The sequence below is a fragment of the Pleurodeles waltl genome, chromosome 7 (genome assembly GCF_031143425.1).
Source record: "Pleurodeles waltl isolate 20211129_DDA chromosome 7, aPleWal1.hap1.20221129, whole genome shotgun sequence".
In the NCBI taxonomy this organism is placed as follows: domain Eukaryota; kingdom Metazoa; phylum Chordata; class Amphibia; order Caudata; family Salamandridae; genus Pleurodeles; species Pleurodeles waltl.
In genome coordinates this window covers 181738704-181766414 of record NC_090446.1, presented here as the reverse complement: position 1 = coordinate 181766414, position 27711 = coordinate 181738704, and the positions used below count along the sequence as shown (strand labels likewise).

At 44.5% G+C, this 27711-nt stretch overlaps 1 protein-coding gene across 1 annotated transcript in view; it reads right to left on the bottom strand.

Moving 5' to 3' along the window:
* Positions 1-27711, bottom strand: part of SLC12A5 (solute carrier family 12 member 5) — a 687435-nt gene that overhangs the window by 101483 nt on the left and 558241 nt on the right. The window contains exons 13-17 of the mRNA XM_069243525.1: positions 9198-9316; positions 7351-7449; positions 5877-5996; positions 3321-3425; positions 1054-1222 (exon numbers count right to left, since the gene is read on the bottom strand). Of these exons, the coding sequence (XP_069099626.1) occupies positions 1054-1222; positions 3321-3425; positions 5877-5996; positions 7351-7449; positions 9198-9316 (612 nt within the window). The remainder of the gene's footprint in view (positions 1-1053; positions 1223-3320; positions 3426-5876; positions 5997-7350; positions 7450-9197; positions 9317-27711) is intronic.

Genomic DNA, 27711 nt, shown 5'->3' with positions numbered 1-27711 from the left:
CCTTTCCAAAATCAGGGCTCCACTATCTTTTAGACAACATATCAGGCTGGTTACTGTAGGCCGCCGCTGAAGCTAACCCTTCACTCTCTTCACATACTTCTCCCTGTGTAAGGGGACAAGACATGCTGCCATACTAAGTCTCAAGCACATCTCTCACCCAAGCACTCTTCTCATTGGTGACCGCTCAATGAGTACCCTCCTGAAACAGTGCACAACAAACAGTGGCTATTAACTTGAACATCCTAAAAAGGGCTTTGGGCATAATGGTTGGTAGAAACGTACTACTGAAATATTACAATACAGATTAGTCATGACAATGTACTTTTGGGTTGTGCCTTATTAATGTTAAAGGGCCTCAAAATATTCTGCCACAGAAGACACCTTCAGCTGAGATAGTCTTGTCATTGAAGTTCTGTTGACTGTTGTTGCTCATAGTTTAGCTTGAGGATTTCCTTTAAAGACTAGAGAACATTTTCATGAGAAGTAAAAGGCACCCAAATCCAGTTCATGGGCATCAAGTCAACTCATGGCTACATGGCCAAAGCAACACGCCTGAAGGAGTGAAAATAATTCTCGTTCTTGTCCATAGCACATGATTTGTTCCCTTTGTGCGGTGATCCCAGTTAGTAAATGGATATCACAGAGAGAATTCTTTATATGCAAAGATCAGGATATCAATACCCATGTGGAAAATGGCTGACTATAAAAGGGTTGTCTCTGGGGCTGTGGGGTGTTACAAAATCTGCTCTATAAACCTCCATCCTCTGACAGTGGAATTTATCTGAGTTTATAAAGCTTACAAATGAGGGCACATTGAGAGCAAATGTTCAAATTTCAGTGGGAAAGCATCACTGGAATTCATGATTTATGAATCCAAACACAGGGCTTAAGTGATAGACTTCAACTCCTGCCGTATCACGGTTTGTCAAACCCATATGCATTCTAGCTGTGGTCCCCCTAGAGGGTGATACTAAGACATACACCTGTAGAGATGCATACATGTTTATGAAATTATACTGTTTTGTTAACACATAGAATAATTATTTCTCTTACCTCTTCTGCCCGTTGTAACTGTGGGTGATTTAGAAGATAGGTCCCTTCCAGAACGGACCCGACAATGGTGAGTCCCTTTCCTGCCTTCAGCTGGGTTGTAAGAGAGAGCAGCTGCGGGTGAACCACATTCTGATCTTGATCCACTCTGACTAAAACCAGGAGCTGAGGCCTACAAGACCAAGCACAAGTGTTTAAATACCAGTCGGTGGGGGCTATGTTACTTTTTAAAAATTACCTTTTTACAAAACTCTTCTCCTGTTCATCTCTGACAACAAACTTTCTCCTGTGATTTTTGAGTTTGATCTTTTATTGTTTCTCCTATCTTTCCGGTTAATGGATTCCCCTTCTTTGTGACTCCTACCTATTACTCAATCCCACTTCATTAATCTTGCTAATGTACCCTCTCTTCCACCTTCCATGGAACAATCATTTATGCCCTCATCCTTTAATAATACTTTACTCTACCTCCTAATTGCTATTCTTGCTCTAGCCTTCAAAATCAGCAGTACTCCACAAACCCTACCTTTATCCCCACCTCCATTTGCCACCACCTCTTCTTTGTCATCACCTTTCTCTGCACCTCCTGCTCTTTGCTGTAATGAACATTGCAGATCCACCTTACATGCCGTAAAGCAGCCAGATCTCAAAAGCATCAACTAGCATTAAGACACCCGCACCATCTACAGCCTACAGCCTTCCCCTCTTCAATACATTAAATGAGATTTGACATCCCCTCAAGCATACATACCAAATGCATTAATTCACCCTAAACATATTTACTCATCCTATACATTCAACTAACATCCACATTCCTTCAATATATCCAACAATATTTTGCACCAGTTAGAAATCATGCCCCCTCCAGTGCAGCAGCTAGGGGTCACGCCCCCTCTACCGCTGATGGCTTGCATTCCCACCACGTCCTAGTCACATTCACACCCCACAACACTTCCACAACCAACAGGAATGAATATACACTCAAATACACGTATATTGCAGTCCTTTATTATGCAACCAACTAGGATAACCTCTCTCTCAAGTAGAGCTTTAATAGCACGACCAGCTTAGCCCATTTAATAAAGCCAACTAGATTTCACCCATTCACATGTCAACAACCATGAACATCCCATCCAAGGATTCAACAAGTATTTCATGTATTTCATACAGTCAGCTAGCGTTGCCTTGCCCTTTGAGACTTACAACTAGCCATGGAATAGCAATGACCCAACCACATTTATAAATACATATAACAATGACTCATGCACCATTACTGATTTTCCTTAGGTAATGATATTGTAAGACTCTACCTGTTTTTCACCCTCCCACCTGAGAACCTGAAGCCTTGTGATACCCTCCTTTGTTCTGTAATGTACTGATTATCACCACATATACAATGTATTAACTCTAATGTGACAGCATTCACATTCCACATAGATTAACCTTGAACACCTCAATGAGTGTAGAGGTCACAAGTCCTATATTGATGTATGGATTATCCTGTTCCGCTCCTGAACCTCGTGCATTGATATCTCTCGGCCCCGTCCACATCCTGCATGGATTTTCTTTCCCCATTGCATTTCATGCATGGATTAACCCCTCCCCTGTCTGAGGTATATGGATCATCTGTCACCCATTGTAAAGTAATTTAAGCATTAGCACCAGATTTTTTAATCACAATATATTCCTTCCAGAGAAAGACGTTTTGATTATCTTTGCAAAGATAAGTGTTTGATTTTTTTTTAATAGAAAGAAGCCTCCCTTTCTTTTAAGACAGTGGCTACAATGTCCCTTACTCGCCCTTATGCATTTACACATTCCCATATAGATCATTTTTGAGCCACCATATATACATAAATATTGTATGGTTTCTAGTTCTTTCAATCCGTTGTTTGAAATGCCCATTTTGTACAATGTATATACTTCGTATGGATTGTTGCTCAACGACCTTGTTTTTTTCTCTTTTGTAACGTCATTCCCATAAGATGTGTTTAAAGTGTGGACTGCTACCCTTCAGTGTGTTTCTACGTTTGTCTAATCCTAAAATTTAGTTTTGATTATTTTTGCAGAATTCCCCTGCAGTTGGGAGAAAATGCATTGTTCTGTATTTTATTAATATTTTTCACAGTTCTAGTCATCTGGGGCCATATTACACATGGTATCCTGGGGGGCAAAATACTGCAACGGGCAATGATAACAGGTTTTGGCCCATGAGGCACTTTGGTATTGGTATTTTACTACAGTGAGAATAAAAACATAAAATAGCTTACCTCCAGTTCTTGGTGTGGGGAGGTCCTTCCTCCAGGCGCAAGAGTGCAAATCGAGCTGCACTCAGGGAAAGCCCTCGGATCCCATCTCCCCACTCCTTTTCAGCTCTGTTAGAATGAGAAGAGGTAACCAAAACGTATCGATCAAACCCTTGTCAGGTCTTCGGGGCATTTCTGCTGTACAAATCCACACCCACGCCACCCTCTACCACATGTCCTTTTCCCATCTCTTTGTGCACATTTATACATACAGAGTGTGAAACATACCTGTACAGTAAAAGGTTCATGCCCTGCCTACCTGTAAGGCCAAGATCGGATGTGAGGGTGCCCTTCTTGTTTAATAAAGCAATGCACAAAAAAGGTGCAAAATACATAGACATAGGTGGATCGTTATACTTCTTTATAACCAAAACAGGTTTAAGAAAAAACAAGCTCGATGAAAAACCTCTGGAAAAGAAGACCTCTCGAAAGTAAAGGAGCCTTGATAGTCCCAGGCGGTAATCCAGAGAAGAAATTAGTACAGTAGAATTTTTGGGGAGGGATCATTTATGGGAATGGGAGACCAAACGTCCCAATGACTACAGGACTATGGGCCAGATGTATCAAGGTTTTTTGCATTCTCAAACGATGCGAATGCCCGTTTTCGAATGCAAAAAGCCAGTTCAGAATGTATGAAAGACATTCTGACCGCAATTTTAAGGAATCGCTAAAATAGCGATTCCTTAAAATTGCGACCCTGTTTAGAGAGTCGCAAATTGCGACTCTAAATAAGAAATCGCAAATAAGGATTCCTTATTTGCAATGTTTTAGCACATGTATGAAGCCATTCCTAAATGCGATTCGGGCATTTAGGAATCGCTATTTACCACCAGGTTAAACCTGGTGGTAACCATGTGCAAAATTTAAAAAAGCATTTTAAATGCATTTTTAAAATGTACATGTAAAGCACACATGCCATTTTGGCATGTGTGCACCTTACATGTCCCAAAAAATAATTTTGGGGTGCAGCAGAGGGGGCCTTAGGCCCCAGCACCCTGGGGGTTTGCATTTCCAAAATTGCGATTTCTGGTTAAGAAATCGCAATTTTGGAAATGCTAAAAATTTGCAGATATGGGCCAACAGGCCCATAGGTGCGAATGGGGCCGGTATCGCAATTTGCGATTCGGTAATAGCATTTTCAATTTTTAAGAAATCGCTATTACCGACTCGCAAATGTGATACATGGCATTTTGCGAGTCGGAAATAGCGATTTCTTAAAAATCGCTATTTCCGAATCGCAAAATGCCTCCATGATACATCTGGCCGTATATGTTTCCTGTTCTTGGTTCCCTCCCTCTGATTCCACTGGATCAAGTTGGCAATTAAATATGTTCAAAAGGAAAGCCCTCTAGTATAGATGTTTGGATCATGGACAGGCTCTGTTGCCTAGATACGAGACAAGAATGTACATACCTGAGGGTCAGAATAAACCACTATGATCTGATCGGGGGAACTTTTAAGGGGTATCTCAATAGATCAGGTACTTGCACTACTATTTTTTTCTTTCATTCTCGCTTGGGGTGTCTTTTCCTTTTTTCTGAATTTGCGCACTCAGACTTTGAGTCATGGATTGCGTTTAGTTCTTCGATATTATGATTTTTAGTACTTTTTTGGTTCTCATCATTTATTTATTGTTTATACGTGTGGATCTGTTATTTGCACATATATACATCGGCAAGTTAGATCTATATGGAGTTAAGTATAGAAAATACATATAAACCTATTTATACTTTTCTTGTTGATGCTTTGGAAGTCAGGAATTTACTACTGTATTACGGTAGCAGGCTCGATAGTCTGGAACCATACACCATACACCCAAAGAGAAGTACACCAGGCCGAGACCTTCAGCAAGTGTTTCCATTTCACAGGATAAAAGTACAAACCATAGATATTTACACGAGCTTGGGAGGACATTTAATCAATGTGAATGGCCACCCACAACTAACATCAGAGACTAGATCCAAGAGTGGTTGGGACAGATATAACAGGTGCTATGAAATGTTATTTGTTATGCCGTTTGCACCAATCAATGGTGGCTAATCGCATACTCCAACTAACTCTGTCATCGAAGTCCAACATTGGCCATCTGGACTGACGGATAGATGGAAGGAAGAAAGAAATGACGGACGGATGGATGTGCATGGTTTTCTGAGGAGGGGTATATGTAAAAAAAGTAAATCTTTCTCATTTACTAAGTACATAATTTATTTCCTACTTGTTGTAATTCTGTTTGCCTGTATCTTTTTGTTTTGGGTTAATATTTTCCTATTTGTTTCTCCTTTTTCTTTCTCCTGCTCTCAGACAAAGTATGATGATGGAATTTCCCAGTTGTCATTATTAAATTCCCAAATCCCATCACCGGCAGCCACTGGCACAAATTAACACTAGCGTTGGCTAAACTCTGGCCGTACTTCAGACAACATCTCTACTTGCAGTAACTCTAGCATTAACAGAACCAGCTTTTGTTTTTGGGTATTGTGATGGAATACAAATTTCACCTCAATCCACTGGTAGACTTACCCTCTGTACTCAATGTACTTGTAGATGAGTCCCGCAACCAGCATAGCAACCAGTGCGTAGTACCAGGAACAGATAAACATCAGGGAGAGACACAGGCTCATCCCCAGGAAAGACAGCGACCTGAGAAGGGGAACAACACAACACAAAAGTGATCACCCATGAATAGCAGTGTCCTAATGTGTCAAAAAAACCCAACCCCCACATTATCAGAGGTTGAGTGGTCAAGGGGCGGTGCGCTTGGTCTAGAGGTTCCTGACCTATGGATTTAAGATAGGAACAGTAGGGGATGAAGGCAGTGGTACATTTGGAGGGATAAGCAGGGTGATAACCCTATATGTAGTGCTTGTGTTCCAGCTTGAGAGTACATTGTAAAACTCGGACACCTTTAATAAACATGTCCTTGTTTTCGGGAATGAGACTTGTTTCTTCATCATAGGAAGTCATTGCTAAGTATTGCAATTACAAAAAAAATAGTGAAAATAGCCATGCGGCTCCTTCAAAAACAAAAATAATCGACTCCTACCAAAAACAACACCTGCTTCTATGGCACTGTGGTATTGTTTTAGGCCTCAGGTTCTAACAGGTAAATATGCAAATTTTGGGGATATTTTCTTTTTAATTTTAGGAAAGCAAGAGAAGGAGCGCTGTTGATTTAAGAGGCAAACGTGAAACTACATATCACAATTCAGATCCTACCGTTCTGAGATTACGTTGCATTTGGTAAGGAATATAGTCAGTATCCATGGATTGAGGTGTTATGTGCTGGATACCGGAGTATTCTAATAGCCAACATATGACCGGTATGCAAATCTCTGCGCATGACAAATACCGTACTTTTCAGCAGTACGCCACCATTGTGCCCAATAGACAATCAATCCCAATTCTGTGCCTCAAAGAGTGGAAGGGCACATACCTGGGCCAGCTGCAGATGGCTCAAGGAAGATAAGGCAGTGAAGATCCCTGAAAAGATATTCTATGTGCAGAAAAATCTATGACTAAGTTATAAATCATATAATATTGTGACTCCGATGGGCTTAGATGTCAGGCACAAAGAGGGGGAGAATTCTCTCAGATGATAATAATAGACCGAGGCCTCAGAATATTAATAGCTTTTGACACCATGCATTGAAAAGGCACCTAGAGGGTAAGTTGAGATCATCAGATTGAGGCGATGAGCTACATTGAACATGAAGTTTCCACCGGTGCGTGGATGTGGACAGATGGAGATAATTAGAGGCAGGGTGCCGGAGCATAAAGATGGAGTCCGAAATGGGGCAGTGCTCCTCGGTAGGGAATGGGAAAGGGATATCACCTGAATCCAAAAACGTGTTATCTCTGTGGCTAAGTATTTATTTCATATAGGAGAAGAGAAAATGGCACAGGATGGTGAGAGAAAATGAACCCGACAGAGAGGAAGAGGATCTACAAGGTAAAGAGTAAAAATTAATTTTCAACAAGGTGTTGGGGTACTCACCAATGGTAGTATTTAAAGCGAGGTCTCCAGTTGGGGGTTCTCAGTAGAGTTTGCACCGCACAGGCCAGGTTTACGAACATGTAGCACATCAGGAAAAACCTGGAAGTAGAAGGATGAGGGATGGTGGGAACCCAGGCGGATCCGATAGAGAGGAAGAGGAGAGATGGGAGGATTAAAAGTTGTAGCAGTGAGATTTTGAAATAGAAAATGGACAATGTATGTGAAAATATCAAGGATGGAGTGAAAAAATATGGGTGGCAGGTATAGACCCGCAGTGTAAATGAAAATACATAAATAGGAAGAAAGAAGTATGGAAAAGGGGAGATTTAAGGATGAGGCAAGAGGAAAATATTGAGAAAGAAAAAGTAAATAATATGATATGAGCAAGGGGATGACAATGTAATTTATACATTTCTACTCTGTGTATGTGTGTATAGTCATAATAGTGGGGGAGAGGGTTATTTTTTTAATTTTCACCCTAAGAGAAAGAAAATAGCCATTCCCTAATGTCCCTCTCTCTTAATCTGTCAGCCTCTGTCTTTTCCTCTGCCTCTCTGATTTTGTACATTTCTATCCCTTTGACGTTTCTGCTCTTCCTTCTGACCGACTTCCCACCCACACACTCTGTATCTTTACACTTCCTGTATCATTTCAGTGCCTTTCCTCCGGCTCTACGCTTCCTGTCATGGACTTGTCTTCCTCCTTGAGACTTGCAGCAATTCCTTGTCACTCTTTCTGCCTGCACTGTGGCTCTAACCCTATGCTACAGGTTGATAATGTCACTGCTACTTACTGATTCATGTTGGTGTTGTCTTCAAGTGGCAGGGTGAATGTACTTATTTCCTCGATGGAATTGGCATGAAAGTGTTAAAGCTCCAGCTTGTCCCCAACCCGGATGAGACTCAAAGAAAAGAAGCCTGATGGTTCTTTAAGTGTGGCATATGTAGTGGGCACGGCTGGGGCTAAAAATAAGGGAACTCCCTCACACCCTGCAAGTTGGTTATCAGAACACAAAACAGGCAAAGTGAGGGCACTGATGACTTTGTCTGGCTGTCAGCAAATAGCACCGGCGCACTGGGATCCTGGACCCGGCTCAATAACAGGTGCTAGATACAGGGTCTGGAAGGATCCACCTCATTTCCAACGCTGTGAAAACAAGGGTGATCACCCCCCCCCCACCCAACTGAGTCATTAAAGACCCTCTTTACTGTCCTGGATATGTTATGATAGTCTTGTGCTTTCTGGATGTTACTGTCTTGTTTTGCAACCATTGAACAAATCAGATCAACACTCCTGAAATGATCAATTCATATGTGATAAGTTCAGAACCGCAAACAAAGTCCATAAAGACATGGAATGAGGTGGGGCCCCTAATGACAACCCAGTGTTCTTCCTGAAGAAAGGCTGATGCATTTGGGAGATATGCTGACACAAGTGGGGTATGCATTAGGTTAGTATGCACTAGCAGCTCTGGTTAATGCCACTAACCACATCACCTTCCAGAGTACATCACGGTGTTCCAAGCAGACAGTCCCTGTTTGGGAAGGACTGATATCAGCTGACACTGTACACTGACAAGAAGACCTGTCAACCCTGGTATGTGTGGTGTGAGGTGCCTTCATCTTGATTGGGGAGGGCATGATGAAAGAAAGGCTATCAATGCGTGGACACAACGCACCAGGTTGCCAGGGACCTGAGTGAGCGTCGACTAAAAAATAGTCACAAGACTGAGACCTGAAAGATCAGGAGTGTCTCCTCGGTGCCTGTAACAACACGGCTTAGCAAAGCACAACCCTCTACAAGCTAAAGAGACAGTCAGAGCTGGAGCTTGCTGCAGATACACCTACATGGAGAGGATGGGAGCAACTTCATCCAGCGAAGCGATGAGGATGCCGATCTCACAGATGCAGGCGGTTAGAAGCAGGGCCCACGTTGGCTCACCATTGGCCTTGCCGTGGCCAAAGACCTAAGAAAAAGAGAGAAAAAGAAAAACGATTAAAGAAAAGACCTAATGAAACAAAGTCGGATGTGGGACATGCAGTCAGCCGTTTCTTTCTTTCCGTGGACCACTTCACCATTGCAATATTGGTTCCTCTTGGTACTTGGAATTGGAAGCTAGGATACAGCCTTTTTGCTGTCCTCTTCGGATTGGGCCATCGCTACCACCACGAATATCCTGCAAGATCATCCTTGAGTCTTTTTCCCATATATCGTCTTGTGTGCTTGTATGTTTGGATAATTTTAGTTTGCCGAGCTCTTTAATACCAGTGACGAGTGCCTGTGACTGTGTTATCACAATTTTATGTTAACAGAGATTTGTATAGTGTTGCATTGCCATTAGTATGGCCTCAAAGCACTATCTGGTTTAGAGGAGGGCAACCCAGCAAATGAATAGAGAGAACCGTGCCATAACCGAGCCAAGGGTCTAGCTTGGCTCCAAGAGCCAAAGCACTAGCCCAGCCCTCAAAATATTTGGCATGCAAATTGCACTACAAACGTGTAAACATATGATAGACTTTAAGATGAAAAGGTGTCTTTTTAACATCTGGAAGTGTTTCACATTAGCATGGTAGATTTAATCAATGCAATGAGTGACACTTATTTAAGTCCTTGTTTTGAAACATGAATTTAGGAACATTTATGAGCCTCCAAAGCCATCTGCCTCTGAAGTCGATGTCAATTCTGAACCAAGAGCAAGTCAATTGTCAAGTTGGCCTTGCATATGACCAATACATTTTATAGACCAAGCAACATTATAGTCTGTTAACCCATACACAACTGATGTATTTCAGTTGCTCTTCATTGTGAAGATCAAGGAAAGGAGGCACAGTGAAGTAACATAATTGTCAAGAGTCACAGAATTTGATCAAGAGGGGAAACTGTGATTGATCCCAGGTTTCATGGCTCCTCTCTGTGCAGTTAAGCCATTGGGTGGGTGACACCTTCCCTCTTCTGCTTAATATTAAAGAAAGGTGCTGTGTATTTAATTCTTGGAGGAGAGATGCAGTATAACACCGTAAATCAAGCTAACACAAAGAAGTCTTTCTAGAAAAATGTTTATAACTAAGTTGAGACAAGGCAGGACACTGTTTTTATTAGGTCAAGTGCACAAGCACTTTGCCCTGTTGTAAGTATTGTAGGCTTTTAACCACACCCACTGCACGCCCGTCACTTTCACTCATTGGTGGCCTTGCGTTTCAAAAATCCTTTGTTATCATTGGTAAATGCTTTACGTTTGTCCCTCCTTGGTGCAGTTTTGTTACCGCCTTGGACACAGGCCCTGTTACACAGATATTTGCACGATTGCCGATACGTTTGACTGTGAGCAAACTTCTTTTTCTTTTTGTGTCTCTCCTTCATACTCATAGCGGCCATGGTGCTTTGAATCGGCTAGCTTATGTCAATTGTTTTACTTTTCATTTTCAATTTAAGTGGCAAGAAAAGTCGAGCTTGGAATTTACAACGCTAATAGCTCTAACTCAAGCAAATGCGAAACCCATTACATTGCAAAAACTTGTATTGATATTTCAGCTTCCCCAGACTTTACAAAGAAACCAACTTCAAGAGAGGCAAGAGCCTCAACACTTCAGTAAAGACAATACAAGTATTTACAAATTAAATGGATCTTGGAGACTCCAAAGCCTTACAGGTCCTGACAGAGAAACATATAAGTGCAGAGCGGGGATGCATTTAGACTATTACAAAGAGCTCCTATGTGTGACTGCGGCTGTTATTATTTTTTCATTTTCAATTACCCTCTGGGGGATCAAAGTTTGGTTAGAATGAGCTGATGGTCAGCACACTGACCCTTCAGAGACTATTCATTAATGTCTCGCCCCTTCCCTCAAACTTCCCTTCTATCTTTATCTCTCTATTCAACTCTGACCATCTTTCATTTATCTTTCCCTCTCTCCTCTTACTCTTCTCTTTTCATTTTTATGTCAAGCACTCCGCACAACGCAAGTTGTCAGCTGCAAAAGATGTATTGTGGGTTTACCAAGAACTTACAGGAACTTAAAACCACCCATTAGATGCCATTGGTTGGCTTTTTGTCACTCTCATTTGCTTGCTTCTTAATCAATGGCCTTCCTTGTTTCCACCTTGTCCACCTATGTTTGTCCCTCCCCTGGAGCATAGCATCTTTACCATGTATTTTCCAGCTGTTTCCTCTCTCCATGTGCTCCCCACAAATGCCCACCCCTCACTCTGTGTTTCTCTCTAGTGCACTTTCCCCCCACTCCCCTCGTGATCCATGTTTTTTGCACACATGTACTCTTCCTCCACTCTACATGTAGTTGTCACTTTTATGTGCTTCTCTCTTTCGTCTGCTTCTCCCCTCACCCCCACACTCCACGCCACCCCTCCCATCCTCCCTGTTCTTCTCACAATGTGTGCTTCCACCACCGCCCACTCTGTGCTCTCTCCCTACAGCAAGGCTTTTCTCCTTCTCACTCCCACTGGATCCCCCTTGTGCTACTTCATTAACACCACCCTCATGGTTCTTTTTTCACATTTGAACTTTAGCACTAATAGTTTTTTTTTTTTATGCAAGTGGCGTCCGCCATCTTGCATCAGTGAATAAGAAAATTAAACCCAATGTGCTCTGTCATCATGCATGTGTGCGCCAGTGGAATGGCACACCTGGCAGGAAAGGTTACATCATTGTATCTTCCTTTATTTATTTTTTGACAATGCTGCACAGCATCACGGAAAAAAAAACCTGAAGCTATGGCGTATTGCCACAAGGCAGTGGCAAAGCCAACAAGTCCCATAGGAGAGACCCACTCTTTTTGACCAATACTTATTTCTCTCTTTCCATCTCCCTCCTCACTTTGTGGATCTTCCTCTCCACTCTCACCAGTTTCCCTCTTCGGTGTTTTTTTCCTCTTGTTCCCTTTCCACATCCTTGTGCATTTCCTTCTTCTGTTCAAAATGCTTAATCTTCTTTTGTCCCTCTCTTCCTCTTTCTCTCTCCCCATCTTCCCTCTCTCTCAGTGCTTAATTTGTAAATAAAAAGGTGCCGGTGCCCAAAACTCTCCTCTTAAACATGCGGCTGCTACAATTAAATGTGCGAGCACTGAGGCAGCGTAATCCCGAAGCCACTTCTGGTCTCTTCAATCCATAGAAAGCCACTCCCTGCCCCTTCAGCTCAGTCTTGCAGCTTTCTCCCTTTGTGGCGCTTTTTCGTTTTTCCCTTCATCTGTCTTTCCCATATGTGTCTTTTGCTCGCAGGAAATGCTTGAGGCAGAAGAATAAGCCCCGGCCCTCAAAAATAAGTGGAACAAGCACAAAGTAAGCACTGCTCTCTCTCCATCTCTTTGCCCCATGTACATGTATTTTGCTCCTACCTCTTGTAACGTACCTCTCCCAGCTCTCTGTGACAGAGAGTGCCTCTATTCAGAGAGAATTTTGAGAGGCATAAGAGAAATAGTCTGATGAAGCATCAAAGTCCGAAAGAAGGGCCTGGTCTGATTTTCCATTTTCTTCCTTTAGAACCATGGGAGAAAAAAAGCAAAGTGACACTGATCTGTTCCTCCCGGGCGCGGTGCTAAGCTCACAACAGCCACACCGACCTTTGTTGTGTTAAATCCTGACTGCAAGTGTTTCTCTGTGTGTTTGCAGTTATGGGCTTGGGACACATATATTTTGAGGGCAGGCAGTATTGTCTGTGCATTTTCTGAAGTCATCTTGGGCTAAATCACAAAACAGTTTTGACTGACGTTATTTCACGGCCTTGGTGGCCTGCTCCAAATACCTTTTACTACTGTATTATGGAAACAAACGTTTGTGCAGATTATATGGCACTTGTTTTACTGGTGAAGTGTTCTGATTTAGGTTGTATATTTGTGCACTATTATGGGAAAGTGATTCTGCTGTGTTGCACTGCTGTTATTGTATTACATTCTGCCTCGATTTGTTGTGGGGCTTTTGTGTATACCATTTTAATACGTTCAGTTGTTTACTTTAGAAATGTCACCAAATGCTGCTGCATTTCCAGCCAAAAGCAACACATGCCTTGAAGGCTCATGTGACAATCAATCTTTACCACCGTCTAAGGTGGTAAAATAGAGCTGCTCCAGCTCTTCAACTAATTAGACACCAGACAGTCCTTGCCTATGGCAGAGAGAATGTCTTAATGCAGGTTTCCCAGGGCTCACTTTATGTGACCTGGCCAATTTATTTTAACTCAGCAGAGGTGGAGCCAGAAGATGAGACAAGGAGACACTGCACAGACAGGAATCACCCACTCCTTGGTGAGTCCGCCTGTGTGCACCGGTCTAGAACCGCCTTAACTGCACTGCCACTGTAAGGTGAGCTAATGTGTGGGCTGGTGGGAGGAGGCCATGAAGTGGTATACAACATGCAGCTATTGTTTGGAAGCAAGACCTTGCAGAGACAGCAGCAGCATGCCAGTGAACGCCTGTCTGGATGGGGAGGGGGCAGTGCTTAATTTGTAAATTAAGAGGTGCCGGTGCTCAAAGCCCTTCTCTTAAACACGAGGCTGCTGTAATTAAATCTGCCAGCACTGAACACTGAGGCAGCGTAATCCTGAAGCCATCTCAGGCCTCTTCAATCCATTTACGGCCACCGCTGCCCCTTCAGCTCATCCTGCAACTTTCTACTTTCCCCCTTTATGACGCTGTTTAGTTTTTCCTTCTTCCGTCTTTCACACATGTGTCTTTTGCTCGCAGTAAATGCTTGAGGCATAAGAATAAGCCTCAGCCCTCACACATAAGTGCCGGTGCTTAGCACCAGAAACAACAAGCACAAATTAAGCACTGGGAGGGGGTAGGATCGGTTTTGCAGGTTGAAGTGATAGCAGACAGAAGCCACATAAAGGCTCACCTGGATTTTGATTCCAGAATCTAAGAAGGCCAGACACCTTGTTCTAGCCAGGCTCAAGCTTTGAGTAGCTCATAACCTCTCTTCAGGTTGCAATGCCTGCATGCTCTGGTTGTAAATATTCCATTACCGACCAGTGCCTGTTTTCTGTTAAAGTAGGATCTTCAGTGGTGTGGGTGTGGTTTATCATGTGTGTATATATTTGGGTGTAAGCGTGCTATAATTGTTAGTGCTACTGGTGTCAAGGGACAAGCATGTGTGTGTTCTGAAATGGTTTCCTTACAATTGCCACTTGTATGATCAAATTATGAGATTCCAGCCAGAGACAGGGAAGGGTCCAGGATGGCTTGCCTGTTCGGCCCTATACATCATGGACAGTGCCTAAGTGTGGAACAGGCAATGGTAGAAGAAATGTTTGCTGTTAGCAAGATCCTCACAACAAAATTGCAGAGGAATAAGCTCTGGGGTAGTGACTGGCTGTCGCCTTCTCCGTTGAAGACAGAACTTTTCTCCACAGGTGAGCCCAATGTCTAGACCTCTTAGTGGCTTTGCAAAAATGATCTGTTCATTACTTATTTCTCCTCACATGCTATAAACAGGGGCACAACCCTGAGGTCCTTCCTGCAAAACTTTAAGTACTGGACAAGCTAGGATACATCTTACCCACAGACGTAACCATTATGAGCTATGAGATCAGCAATTTCCGCCAGCTTATTTAAGAGTTACATGTCAACCTTTGCTCATATCACTGAACCTTATAACAATGTTTTTTATGTGGACACTCTGGTCACTCACAACATCTGACATGACATGATGATTCCCATGCCCAAGAACAAATTGGATCTTATTTACAACAACGCAGCTAAATCAGAGATGATCTGTCCTCTTTCTTCTAATTTCTGTCCTAGCTGGTTTGTGCCATATTGGCCCACCAGTTCAGCCTCTATATTAAATGTGAAATCTCGTAGTTACCACTGACTACAATCTGTCTTTTATTCCTCTAGTTAGGAACATGGTCAGCCATATTCTTTAGTACTTGCATTTGCTCAATGTAGCTTACCCTACTGACTGGATTGCTCCTTTTCTCTGTTCAACCATATCTAAACTCAATTACTTCAACTTTATCTACATGGTCCAACTGACAAACTCACGTAAACCACAAAGTACTCAAAATCTTTCTGAAGGTACGCAAATTGAACCACGTCACATCAACACTGTGAACTGATGACAGTGCAAACAGTTAAAACAGTGTGCATTATGCATTGTCCATGATGCCCTACATGGCAGAGGACTAAGATTCCACACCAAGATCTTCTAAATGTACCTACAGACCAAACGTCTAAGATTGGCATCTCTGAATTTGATGGCCTTGCACCCTGCCAAGTTCAAGCTGCTCGAAGGAAGACCCGTCCCCAACAAAGCTCCATACTTAGAATTCAACCTCTTTCAAATATAAGCCATGTATTTCTTCCTTAAGGCATTCAGCCAAAGAACAGGCCGATGCGCTAAGAATGAACTTCGGGCCTGATTTAGAGTTTTGTGGATGGGTACTTTGCAACAAATGTGACGGATATTTTGTATGCCTTATTACACGTCCATTATATCCTACTGTACTAATAACAAGGCAGGCAGGATATCCGTTGCATTTGTGTCGAAGCACCCATCCACCCAACTAAACCATGCCTTTAGTTTTCACCTACATTACTTGGTTACCATTGACACGAACATACCCAGAATCTCTGCTGATAACATTGTTGCTCTCTTGTCTGGCCTTTTCTTGCTTCGCAATATGAAATGGCTGCAGTTTGGTAGTGATGTAAACACCATAGATAAATAAAAACATAAACCCACCAAGAAGCATGCCCAGTACCAGTAAAGAACAATCAGTGAATTAAATTGTGCAGCTCCTTTCTTTTCCATGGTTTCTGCAAACATTTTGAAAAAAAAAGTTGCTTCAGAGCACTAGTCAGTCAGTCAGTCAGAAAAACTTTATTCGGCGTATTGCCATAAAAATGCACGTGCATATATATATGTATCACCATAAAAATACAAATACAATACTTATTACATAGTTCTAAAACGGATATCTTCGATCTGCTAATTTACAAATACTAAAAAAATCTCAACACGTCCTTTAGCCCTTCTAAATCAAAACATAATAATTAATACTTGTAAAATCATATACAACAATAAAACATTATTTAAAATTACATTAACAAATAGTCACATCAACTAATTCATATCGATTTCTAATAGCGATAGCTGATTTGATAAAGCTTAAAATAGAATTACACATTTGTTTGGATGAGAGGCTTTGAATACCAATCAGTCCTTCCTTATACGAAAGAGTATTTAAGTTGCGCAAAATTGGTAATATAAAGGTTTTCCTAGGAACTGAATAAAGTGAACAAAATAGAATAAAGTGACAAGTGCTTTGTTTCGAGATGTTATCACAAGGACATGGTGGTAATATTTTTTCCCCCACACATTTTGTTGGAAACGCCACTCTAAAATGAATCATATTAAATCTAAACAGTACAAGTAAGGAATATAGGGAGGGAGACGGAAACCAAACAAAATAGGGTTCTATCGAGTTTGAAGATGAAATTTGTACATATAACTCAAACGATCTCAATTTCTCTGCCGCTTGATATCTGAGATTCATAACATACTCCTTATAACGGGATTTGACGATTTCCTTTGCGTTAGCTGGCATAAGCTCCGGATTAAGAAACATGAACTCCAAGTCTAAATTTCGAAAACAAGTTTGAATAAAATTTAACCATGGAATTTTGTTGTGGTTTGCTAACGAAGAACAGTCTTTTACACAGTCCTGTGTTAGAGTAGCCGCCGGGTTTGACCATACTTTTATCCATAACAAAAGGGGGGCAATATTTATCAGATCAGTAATGTAACCAATTCCCAGCTCCTCATGACATATAATATTCGCTACGTTCTTGGGTACCATAAGTAGTCGATGAAGGAGTTTATTCTCCGCCCGTTGTAATGTAATTGAGCTGGTATATCCCCAAAGGCCCCCCGTAAATCGCCACTGAGACACATTTGGATTTGTAGAGCGTAATGATCTGATGAACTGGTCTATGCCCTAGTCTACGAGCAAAACAAAAAATTGCTTCAACATTTCTTTCCATTTGTAGGAGCTTGAAATTCAAGTGGGGTTTCCATGACAAAGAGGAACTTAGGTACAGACCTAAGTAACAGAAATCTTTCACCTTTGTTAGGGTATTCCCCCCCATTTTAAAACATTTAGTACGTGTATTTCTAGGGCCACGGATCATAACATGTGACTTTTTAAAATTGACTTTCAGATCGAGCTCTTGTGTATACGTTAAAAAAAGATCCAGAAGGGTCTGTAGGCCATTAGCCGTACGGGCTATTAAAACAGCATCGTCAGCATACAGTAAAATTGCCAATTGTCTAAAACTCATCCTTGGGAAATCCTTACCATTTTGGGCTAGATAACTATACAAGCCATTGATATATATCAAAAATAAAAAGGGTGCCAGAGTACAACCCTGTCTTACACCCCGATTGGATGCAAGGGGATGGGACCTTTCGCCATGTTGACCAAACTGAATTGAAATAGTGAGATCAGAATATAGGCGCTTAATCAGATCCAACAAATCTTGCTCAACCCCCATTGTATCCATTAATGCCCACAATTTCACTCTGTTCACCATGTCAAATGCACTGGATAAGTCTATAAAGGCTAAGTGGATAGATTCCCTTTTAGCAATAACATATTTTCTAAGAATGAGATGCCAGTTTAGAGCCTGATCCACTGTACCTAATCCAAGCCTAAACCCGTATTGAATTGGTGATAAGATATTTGTACTTGCCACCCACTCCTCGAGCCGATTCAAGATTACACTTCCCAGGATCTTTGCCATGGAATCAATGAGAGAAATGGGTCTATAGCAAAAGGGGTCAAGCCTGTTACCTTTTTTAAATATCGGGACAATTAATGCCATTAGCCATGATGAAGGAATAGAGCTTTGAATGGCACAGTTCAAAACATTTGTGATTATCGGACCCACAAGTCAGGTAGAGATTTGAATAAGTCCACTGGTACTCCATCAGGGCCGGGGGCTTTCCCTAGTTTCATTTTGTTTATTGCTATAGCAATCTCATGTATCTCAAATAAAATTCCACTCTTATTTGGAGTGGAAGTTGCCAGTCCCGGAGAGCCACGTAACTCCATGTCATGATTAGGGTCATTTGTGGACTGAAATACAGATGAAAAATGTTCTATCCAGACCGACTCTGGTATCAGACAGTCATCCTCCCTATTATCTTGTCCTGAGAAATATGGATGGTTAACCACCTTCCAGAATTGAGAGGGGTCTCTCAATTCCATAGCTGCCATGAGATCTTCTCATGCCCTAGTACGTATTTCGTTCTTCCTATCCTCAAGGACTGACTTATATCGACCCCTAGCCTGTATAAGTAAGTCACGGCTAAATGGAGTAGTTTTAATAGCTGTTTTTAAATCTCTGTGGGCAGCCGTACAGGCCGAATTAAACCAGCGTTGAGGTTTTGCACCTTTAGAGTGTTCAGCATACTTCAGTGCCTCAGAAATAGCGCAGCTACAAGCAGCTACAAGACGGACACAAACAGGTTGGAAAGACAGACAAATATTAATGTGGGCCCTATTTTGTGTTATGAACTTCTCGTGAAAGGTGTTTGAATTTACTCTCTCCCATTTCATTCGAGGGCCAAAATGTATTTTAAAAACCACTTTCCCATTACATTCTATCATAGGTAAAGTTGCCCTAGTTTTAAGGGCCAGTTTTATACTCAGGGGATTATGATCACTTGCACAATGGGATATAATCTTAAAGTCCACAATTGCACGGTGGAGTGAAGGGCAGGTAAGAATAAAATTGATAATGCTACCATTCGAGCTCCCAGTATAGGTGGGTATTTTCTTTATCTGAGTATTTGTCGTGTCCCTTGCAAAAATAAGGTTGAATTTATAAATAAGGGAATTCAGAGCATTACCTAAATTAGAATGAATGAAATGTGTGAGTGACTCTCTACCTTCTTTAAGGGAGTAACATATATGAGGTAATTCATAATTACACAACTGAACATTAAAATCTCCGACCCAAATCATATCATATTCCCTATCCTGGAGTTTTCCTGCAGGGTCTAAAAAATCTGTTAGCTCTTCAAGGCTTCCTGACAAGGCATTGCACGGAATGTTATTATAAAAATTCAGAAGTGAAATATCCTTACACCCAGCCATTGATAATAAGACCACCATAAAAAAGGCAGAAGACCAAATCAGAGACACCTCGATTTTTGGGAGTAATAAAGACACAAGTACCAGGAGCCCACCACTTGCTCTGCCCGCTATGGATGGAAGAGCGGGCTGAAACACAGAATAATAACCATCCAGATAAAAAGGGACATTAGACCAAGTTTCTTGGAAACAAATAATATCATAAGTAGATACAAACTCCAACCATTCTAGGTTTCCAACTTTAGATCGCAGCCCTGCATTGTTCCAACTAATTAAGGATAGAGACTCAATACTTTCCTGGGGCATATTCCCCATATTTATAGCAATGTCTGTTACATTCTGTGGTAAAATAACTGATTATTGCCTCCCTGGCCCCGCCCACATCAGTAATTCTCCACGTGAGGCACGCTGTATCCCCTGGCACTCATTTCTTTACAAATTAAACACTGTTTGATTGAAGGAAGAGCATTAAGGCGCTCACTCTATTTAAGGTTAATGATGGGATGTCCTTTTTTCAGTCTGTGACTGCCAGGTAAGATCTGGTGGTGACCAACAGAAAAAAACAAATGACCACCACACTCAGGGAGAAATCTTTCTGCGTGTGCGTTTTCCATAACAATGAAAAACAAAAACTCATGCAATGTTTGGTGAATGCTCATCAAACCAACATTGGATGTCCACCAAAATTTTGCACCTTGACAAGGAGCCACTATGAAGGGAGATCCTATCAACATAGAGAGTACCCCTGGGCCGGCAGTGATCTCTAAATTTGGCAGGTGGTAGTTTGTCAGAGTGAGAGGCATAATTTCCTCCTTCACCCTGAAGAACTGTACTCCATCTGCTAAACTCTAAATATGGTCTAGATCAACGGTACTCAAAGTACGGCCCGCGGGCCGCCAGCGGCCCCACGGACCTAGCTTGGCGGCCCGCGAGACGCACACCAAACGCCACATCATAATGGCAGCAGTATGTAAACATAGAAGAGGGCCGCGGGAGTATGCTCCCACGGCCCTCCTCTATGTTTACATACGGCGGCCATTGTTTATGGCGTTGCCCTGACGATCCTGGAAGCCAAAGCCCCATAAAAGTCAGCGCTTGCAGCTAACTTTTATGGGGCTTTGGTCGTCTGCTTCCTGTCACCGGCTCCACGTCTGCTGCCCACCTGCCTGCTGTTCCACATTTGTGGCATCTTTACAGTGCTTTGAGTCAGGTAAGGCTCTTTGGTTTTTTATTTATTTGTTTTTAATGTAGTGTGTGTTACTGGGGTAGGCGTGAGAGCAGATTGCGCTGTGTGTGTGCGCTGTGTGTGTGTGTTACTGGGGTAGGGATGAGAGCAGATGGCGCTGTATGTGTGCGCGCTGTGTGTGTTACTGGGTTAGGGGTGAGAGCAGATGGCGCTGTATGTGTGCACGCTGTGTGTGTTACTGGGGTAGGGGTGAGAGCAGATGGCGCTGTGTGTGTGCGCGCTGTGTGTGTTACTGGGGTAGGGGTGAGAGCAGATGGCGCTGTGTGTGTGCGCTGTGTGTGTGTGTTACTGGGGTGGGGTGAGAGCAGATGGCGCAGTGTGTGTTACTGGGGTAGGGGTGAGAGCAGATGGCGCTGTGTGTGTTACTGGGGTAGGAGTGAGAGCAGATGGCGCTGTGTGCAGATGGCGCTGTGTGTGTTACTGGGGTTGGGGTGGGAGCAGATGGCGCTGTGTGCAGATGGCGCAGTGTGTGTTACTGGGGTAGGGGTGAGAGCAGATGGCGCTGTGTGCAGATGGCGCTGTGTGTGTTACTGGGGTAGGGGTGGGAGCAGATGGCGCTGTGTGCAGATGGCGCAGTGTGTGTTACTGGGGTAGGGGTGAGAGCAGATGGCGCTGTGTGTGTTACTGGGGTAGGGGTGGGAGCAGATGGCGCTGTGTGCAGATGGCGCAGTGTGTGTTACTGGGGTAGGGGTGAGAGCAGATGGCGCTGTGTGTGTTACTGGGGTAGGGGTGGGAGCAGATGGCGCTGTGTGCAGATGGCGCAGTGTGTGTTACTGGGGTAGGGGTGAGAGCAGATGGCGCTGTGTGTGTTACTGGGGTAGGGGTGAGAGCAGATGGCGCTGTGTGTGTGCGCGCTGTGTGTGTTACTGGGGTAGGGGTGAGAGCAGATGGCGCTGTATGTGTGCGCGCTGTGTGTGTTACTGGGGTAGGGGTGAGAGCAGATGGCGCTGTGTGTGTGCGCGCTGTGTGTGTTACTGGGGTAGGGGTGAGAGCAGATGGCGCTGTGTGTGTGCGCTGTGTGTGTGTGTTACTGGGGTGGGGTGAGAGCAGATGGCGCTGTGTGTGTTACTGGGGTAGGGGCATTGTTTTGAAAAAGGGGGTGGGGTGGTTGTTCCCCCTCTAAGCCCCGCCCCCTCTAAGCCCCGCCCCCCGCTGTCACTTCAGTGCGGCCCTCGGCCGCAAACCATACTGCAATTTTGGCCCCTGAGAAAAAGTTTGTGAGTACCCATGGTCTAGATTCACAAACGCTCCTAGGTGACCTTACTGTACTTTTTGGCACATGCTCACCTGTATGAGCCAGACCTGCTGAGGTAACCTGAGCCTCAAGTCAACCAAAGCTGCTGTGGCTTATCACTACATTAGCTGTCTCTGAAAACCTAAACACGGAAGGTAGCTCAACCACTCAAGCCCTTGTGAGGCAGGGTTCTATCTCAACAACCTAAGTCAGCGAGACTCATGGTACGGCCCGGGCCGCATGCGGCCCTCCTTCCCTTTACATGCGGACCCGTGGTCAGGAGCAGCACTGGGATGCTGTTTACTGGACTCAGCACTGACACTGAAAAGATATTAAACAAACATGAATGCCTTTATTTAAAGATTAATTTAAGTTAAAGAAAGGAAGTATCTAGGTTGTCCTGCACCACCTAACTTTAGGGGCAACTTCCTTTTTAATTATCATAGCCCTCTGTTTACCAGCGACATATTTCCACAAGTCAAGGCTGCCAAAGCTTATTGGGTGGGGCATTGTTTAATTTGTAAATAAAAACGTGCAGGTGCCCAAAGCTGTCCTCTGAAGCACACGGCTGCTGCAATTAAATGTGCGAGCAGGGAATACTGAGGCGGCGTAATCCTAAAGCCATCCTGGGCCTCTTAAATCAATTTACAGACACCCCCTGCCACTTCATTTCACTCTTGCAACTTTCTCCCCATGTGATGCTTTTTTTCTTTTTTCTTTCTACGTCTATTCCATATGTGTCTTTTGCTCGCAGTAAATGCTTGAGGCAGATAAGTGCCGGCCCTCAAAAATAAGTGCCGGTGCCCTGCACCGGAAACTGCCGGATCAAAGCAAGCACTGGGAGGGGGGAGATAAGTTGAAAAGGCAACACATGAGAAATTCAGGGGCATATTTATACTCTGTTTGCGCAGAATGTGCGTCCAAAATTTAGACGCACATTCGGGGCAAACACTGCCCCATATTTAAACTTTGATGCCCGACCCCGCGGACGTCAAAATTCCACCACGTGCGTCATTTTTTGGAAGCGGGAAACTGCCTTGCGTTAATGATATGCAAGGTAGGCGTTCCCTTCCAAAAAATGACTTTAAGGCCTGTGCGTCTTATTTATACCCCAGCGTCATTTTGACGCACAGGAGGGGGTGGGTCTTAAAAAACGGCGCCCAGCCTGATGTGCGCTGTTTTTTAACGCCTGGGTCAGGGTAGGCGTTAAGGGATCTGTGGGCTCGGAAGGAGTCCAGAGGTGCCCTCCCCTGCCCCCAGGGACACCCCCTGCCGCCCACCCCTGGAGGACACCCATGGATGGGGGGGACCCATCCCAGGGAACTAAAGGTAAGTTCAGGTACGTATTTTTTAACGTTTTTTTTAAGTGGCATAGGGGGGCCTGATTTGGGCCCCCCTACATGCCACTATGCCCAATGACCATGCCCAGGGGACATAAGTCCCCTGGGCATGGCCATTGGGCAAGGGGGCATGACTCCTTTCTTTGCTAAGACAGGAGTCATGTCAATGGGGACTGTGCGTAAAAAAAAAATGGCGCAAGTCCGGTTTGAGGCCTGATTTTTGCCTCAGACCTGACTTGCACCATTTTTTGACACACAACCCCCATTTTCCCATACACCGGCGCTGCCTGGTGTGAGTAATTTTTTTTTACTCAGACCAGTCCGCAGCGCCGGCTAACGTCATTCCATAAATAAGGCGCCTGCATGGCGCGTTGGAATGGCGTTGGCGCAGTTGTGCATGAAAAAGTATAAATATGCCCCTCAGTACTTTAAATACCTATTGCTTATGTTATGCAGCATTTCAAAATGACAACCTGGAACAGGAGCTACTTACCGCACCATGCAAATACCTCACTCAGTGAATGATAGTCACCGGTTACAATAAATACTGCAGCCTTTTCCGGTCTGACGAGTGCATCGGGTAAGATCTGGCGAAATGTATGGAGGGGAGAAAGAGTTAAGTAAAAAGACAAAACGTTTAGGTATCGATATGATAAATCCACGTTATGCCTTTTTTCCAGGGCCAAAATTCAGAAACTATGAGGTACTTTACTGCACCCGGTAAGTCCCTCACGTCGGGTAACGACCGTTCTCCCCAGCAGGGAAACTGCACAGCTTTCTCTCAGTGACGTAACGAAACTCGATCTGGGGTGTCCCCCATCCTTTAGGGGACTTCCATTTGTCACAGTCTTTTAATTTTTTTGAGATATTGGAGACTCGGGTGGCTGGGGTGGCTTGTCACATTCTGGGGCGCATGGCATCATTTTGCATTAGCATTAAGCCTCTGGCCACTGCACCCCACCTCACTGACTCCTGTCACCACAGCCTGCGTTACTGCCTCCCAGGCCCCGCCCACATCAGTAATTCTCCACGTGAGGCACGCTTTATCCCCATGCAGCCCACACTCCCTCTGCCCCTCGTCGAGCTCTCGTCTTCCTCACGCAGAGCCAATTCCACTGAGATTGTGGAATTGCATTATATTGTAAAATACACATGTAATAAATGAAAATGAAAATGTTCATTAAAATGCAATTTACTTTTAATAGTCTTTCATCGCCTGAGACACATATAGTTGTGTGCGCCGCGTTATGGATGGTTGCAGAGCCACATGTAAGCGCACCCACCCGCATGAGGTCTATAATTGAGCTGTTTGCTGTTGGGGTCCGTCTGCACCCTAAAAATACTGAGTGCATTCGGGGCTGTGACCGAAGCTGCGCGGTTAGATGTGCATGGCCAGTCGTACATAGCCCTCAGTAATGAAGAGCTGGTCGTTCCCAAGAGCTGTCAGATTTTGCATATTGGAGAACTGAAGCACACGGATTAAGGGATTTGCCCAAGATCACAGAATTTGCTCAAATAGAAAACCCTAGAATAGAAATCCAGTTTTAACTCACAGTCGCTAATTTATGCAAAACCATTTAATATAGTGGGTGTGAATTAATTCTGCAGGCCCCGGGCCCCGGAACATTGGTTACTACAACTAGCGCACTGTGGGAGTGCAATTTGGAGACACTTGTCCGTTTGTTCTTTTTTGTTCTCATTCGCCTGTGACAGTGGTGTAACTCAAAATAATGCACCCCTTCTCCGGGGCTGGGAACCCAAACAAGCCCTGGCAAGTTTATCCGGCCAGCCTCCGGGGCGGAGTGCGGATGAGGGACGAAACAAAGATCCGCTGCTTTAGCACGCGGGCAGGGGAGGCCGGCCGGACCGCTTAGGGCCCCGCGACAAACCCCTACTGAGGGCGGGACCAGTGAGTGGGAGGAAGCAGCGTCTGGAACAATTCCGGGCGCCTATTGGCAGCGTGAATGAAGTGGACCAATTGGTAGGGGGACCCCAGGAACACCACCGGGAATTTTAAACTTCAGGCATTAGCCTTGAAATAATTTCTATGATATGGCTGAAGTTTGAAATAACCTTAATTGACCCTTGTGTCAAAGTATAAACTCATGAGTGCTCTGAGTAGATGCAAGGGAATGCATTTTATAACAGGTAGTCCTTTCTTTGGATAACTGACTGTGGTAAGAGTGGAAGAGATAAGTTGTTACCCTTAGACCTTTTTTAAAAATTCCTTCTGACACAAGGGTACTCAGTTGGCAGGTGCACAATCATTCAATTCATGATATAAAGTTGGAAAATAATTTATCCTGTGCGTCTAACAATGCAATTAGGTGGTGTAATGCACCAACAGGGTCCCAACCTAGGAGTCCCAGGCTATTAAGACTCAGGAGACAGGGTCCGTCTCTCGGGGGCAGGGCATGTGGCTCATTAATCCAGGAACCCTGGGGAATTACAAAGTCGACGGGCCCACCTCACGGGGTGGGTAAAGACCTGTCCTACGGAGCATAGGGGGAGCTCAGCTAGGCCTGCGTAATAGCCTGTAAAGAGGTGCCGCTCCATTGTGTGTTCTTGGGATGCTTTACGACAGGGTTACTGGAGAGCAGGCAAATGGTCAGTAAAGGTGGTCAACACAGCACTTGCAGCCCGGGCTTGGTACAAGACCTGCCCACAACAAATCTCGGTGGCAAGGTGAAGCCTGGGGGCCGTATAGGTGCTGGAACCTGCAAAAAGATGGGGCTATCGTACTAGGTGCTTATCTTGGTGCGTTCTTAGGATGCCTTATGGCTGGGGCACTGGGAAGCAAGCACATGGTCAGCAAAAACTAGCCGCCCACATCAAGTCTCAGTGGGAAGGTGAAGCCTCAGGCCACATAGGTGCAGGATGCCCACAAGACGTTGAGGCTATTGCGCTAGGTACTTGTCTTGGTGTGTCCTTGGGATGCCTTATGGCAGGGGCTCTGGGGAGCAGGCACATGGTCAATGAAGGGGGTCAGCACAGGGCAGACATGGCACTTGCAGCCCAAGCCAGGCACATGGGCCGCCCCCAACAAATCTGGGCAGCTAGGTGAAGCCTAGAGGCTGCATAGTTGGTAGATGCCCACATGAAGAGAAGCTATTCGCTGGGTGCTTCTCGGGGAAATTGACAAAATAAGAATTAGAGTTAGCAAGGCCAGATGTGTGTGGAGTTTGTTTAGCCTGTTCCTCCTCAATATTGGAAGGGCTCATGACCTCTAGGCTTCCAGCCAGGACAGCATAAAGGAGGAATAGGTGGGGCAGCTGCTTGTGGTAAGTAAACCACAGTCAGCATGGCAGAGGAAGCACAGAGGGACAGCAGAGAGAGCGCAATAGACAAAGGAGAAGCCCTCGCCTACGTGCCCTTGGGATGCCTTCCGCAGGGGCAGGAAGCAGGCTAATGGTCAGCAGGGAGTCAGCAAAGGACGGACAGAGCACTTGCAGCCCGGGTTAGGTACAAAGGCAGCCCACAACACTTTGCAGCAAGGTGTAGCCTTGAGGTCACAGGATGTGCTAGATCACTGCGGAAATGGGGAATTCCCTCAGGGTGCTGTCACAAGGTGCTGTTGTGGACGTACCTGACAGATCTAGAGCTAAGGCAATTGGGCAAGAAATATGTGCTATGCAGGGGTAAAAATGTTGAAATGCTTTGCTTGTTCATGTGATATGAATTAAACTGCGGCAATTTTGCACCATCAAATAACTCATGTGTTACCACTGGGGAAGGCTGCGTGCAGGCTAATGGCAAGGAGTTTGCAGGGTGTTCGCCCGTCTAGGAGGGGTTAGCATGCAGGCTGGGGAGATGCAGCCAGACCGCTTAGTGGCCCGTGAAAAACCCCTACAGAGGGTGGGACCCGTGAGCAGGAGGAAGCAGAGTCCAGGACAATCCCGGGCACCGATTGGCAGTGAGATTCAAACTGACCAATCGGTTTGGGGGCGCCCAGGAACACCACCGGGCTATAAAGGCAGGGGGGTCACCGAGGAGGAGGTGCCTTCATCATTGGCCCACCCACCCATATCAAAACAGCAGGTGTCTCAGCCGCGGACATTGGGTAGGTCTCAGGCGGTGGATAGTGGAGGCAGCGGCAGAGAAAGCACAGAGGGACAGCAGAGGAGCGCAATAGCCAAAAGGAGGACCCTCTACTCTGCGTCCTTGGGATGCCTTATAGCAGGGACACAGGGAGCAGGCTATTGGTCAGCAAGGGGTCAACGGAGGATGGACGCGGCACTTTCAGCCTGGGTTAGGCACAAGGGCTGCCCACAACACTTGGCAGTAAGGTGTAGCCTAGAGGTAACAGGATGTGCTAGTCCCTTGCAGAAATGGGGCATTAGTTCAGGGTGCTGTTACATCACCTGACATATTGACTTACCTGACGGATCTAGAGCTACAGACAATTGGACGAGAATTATGTTTTAGGCAGAGG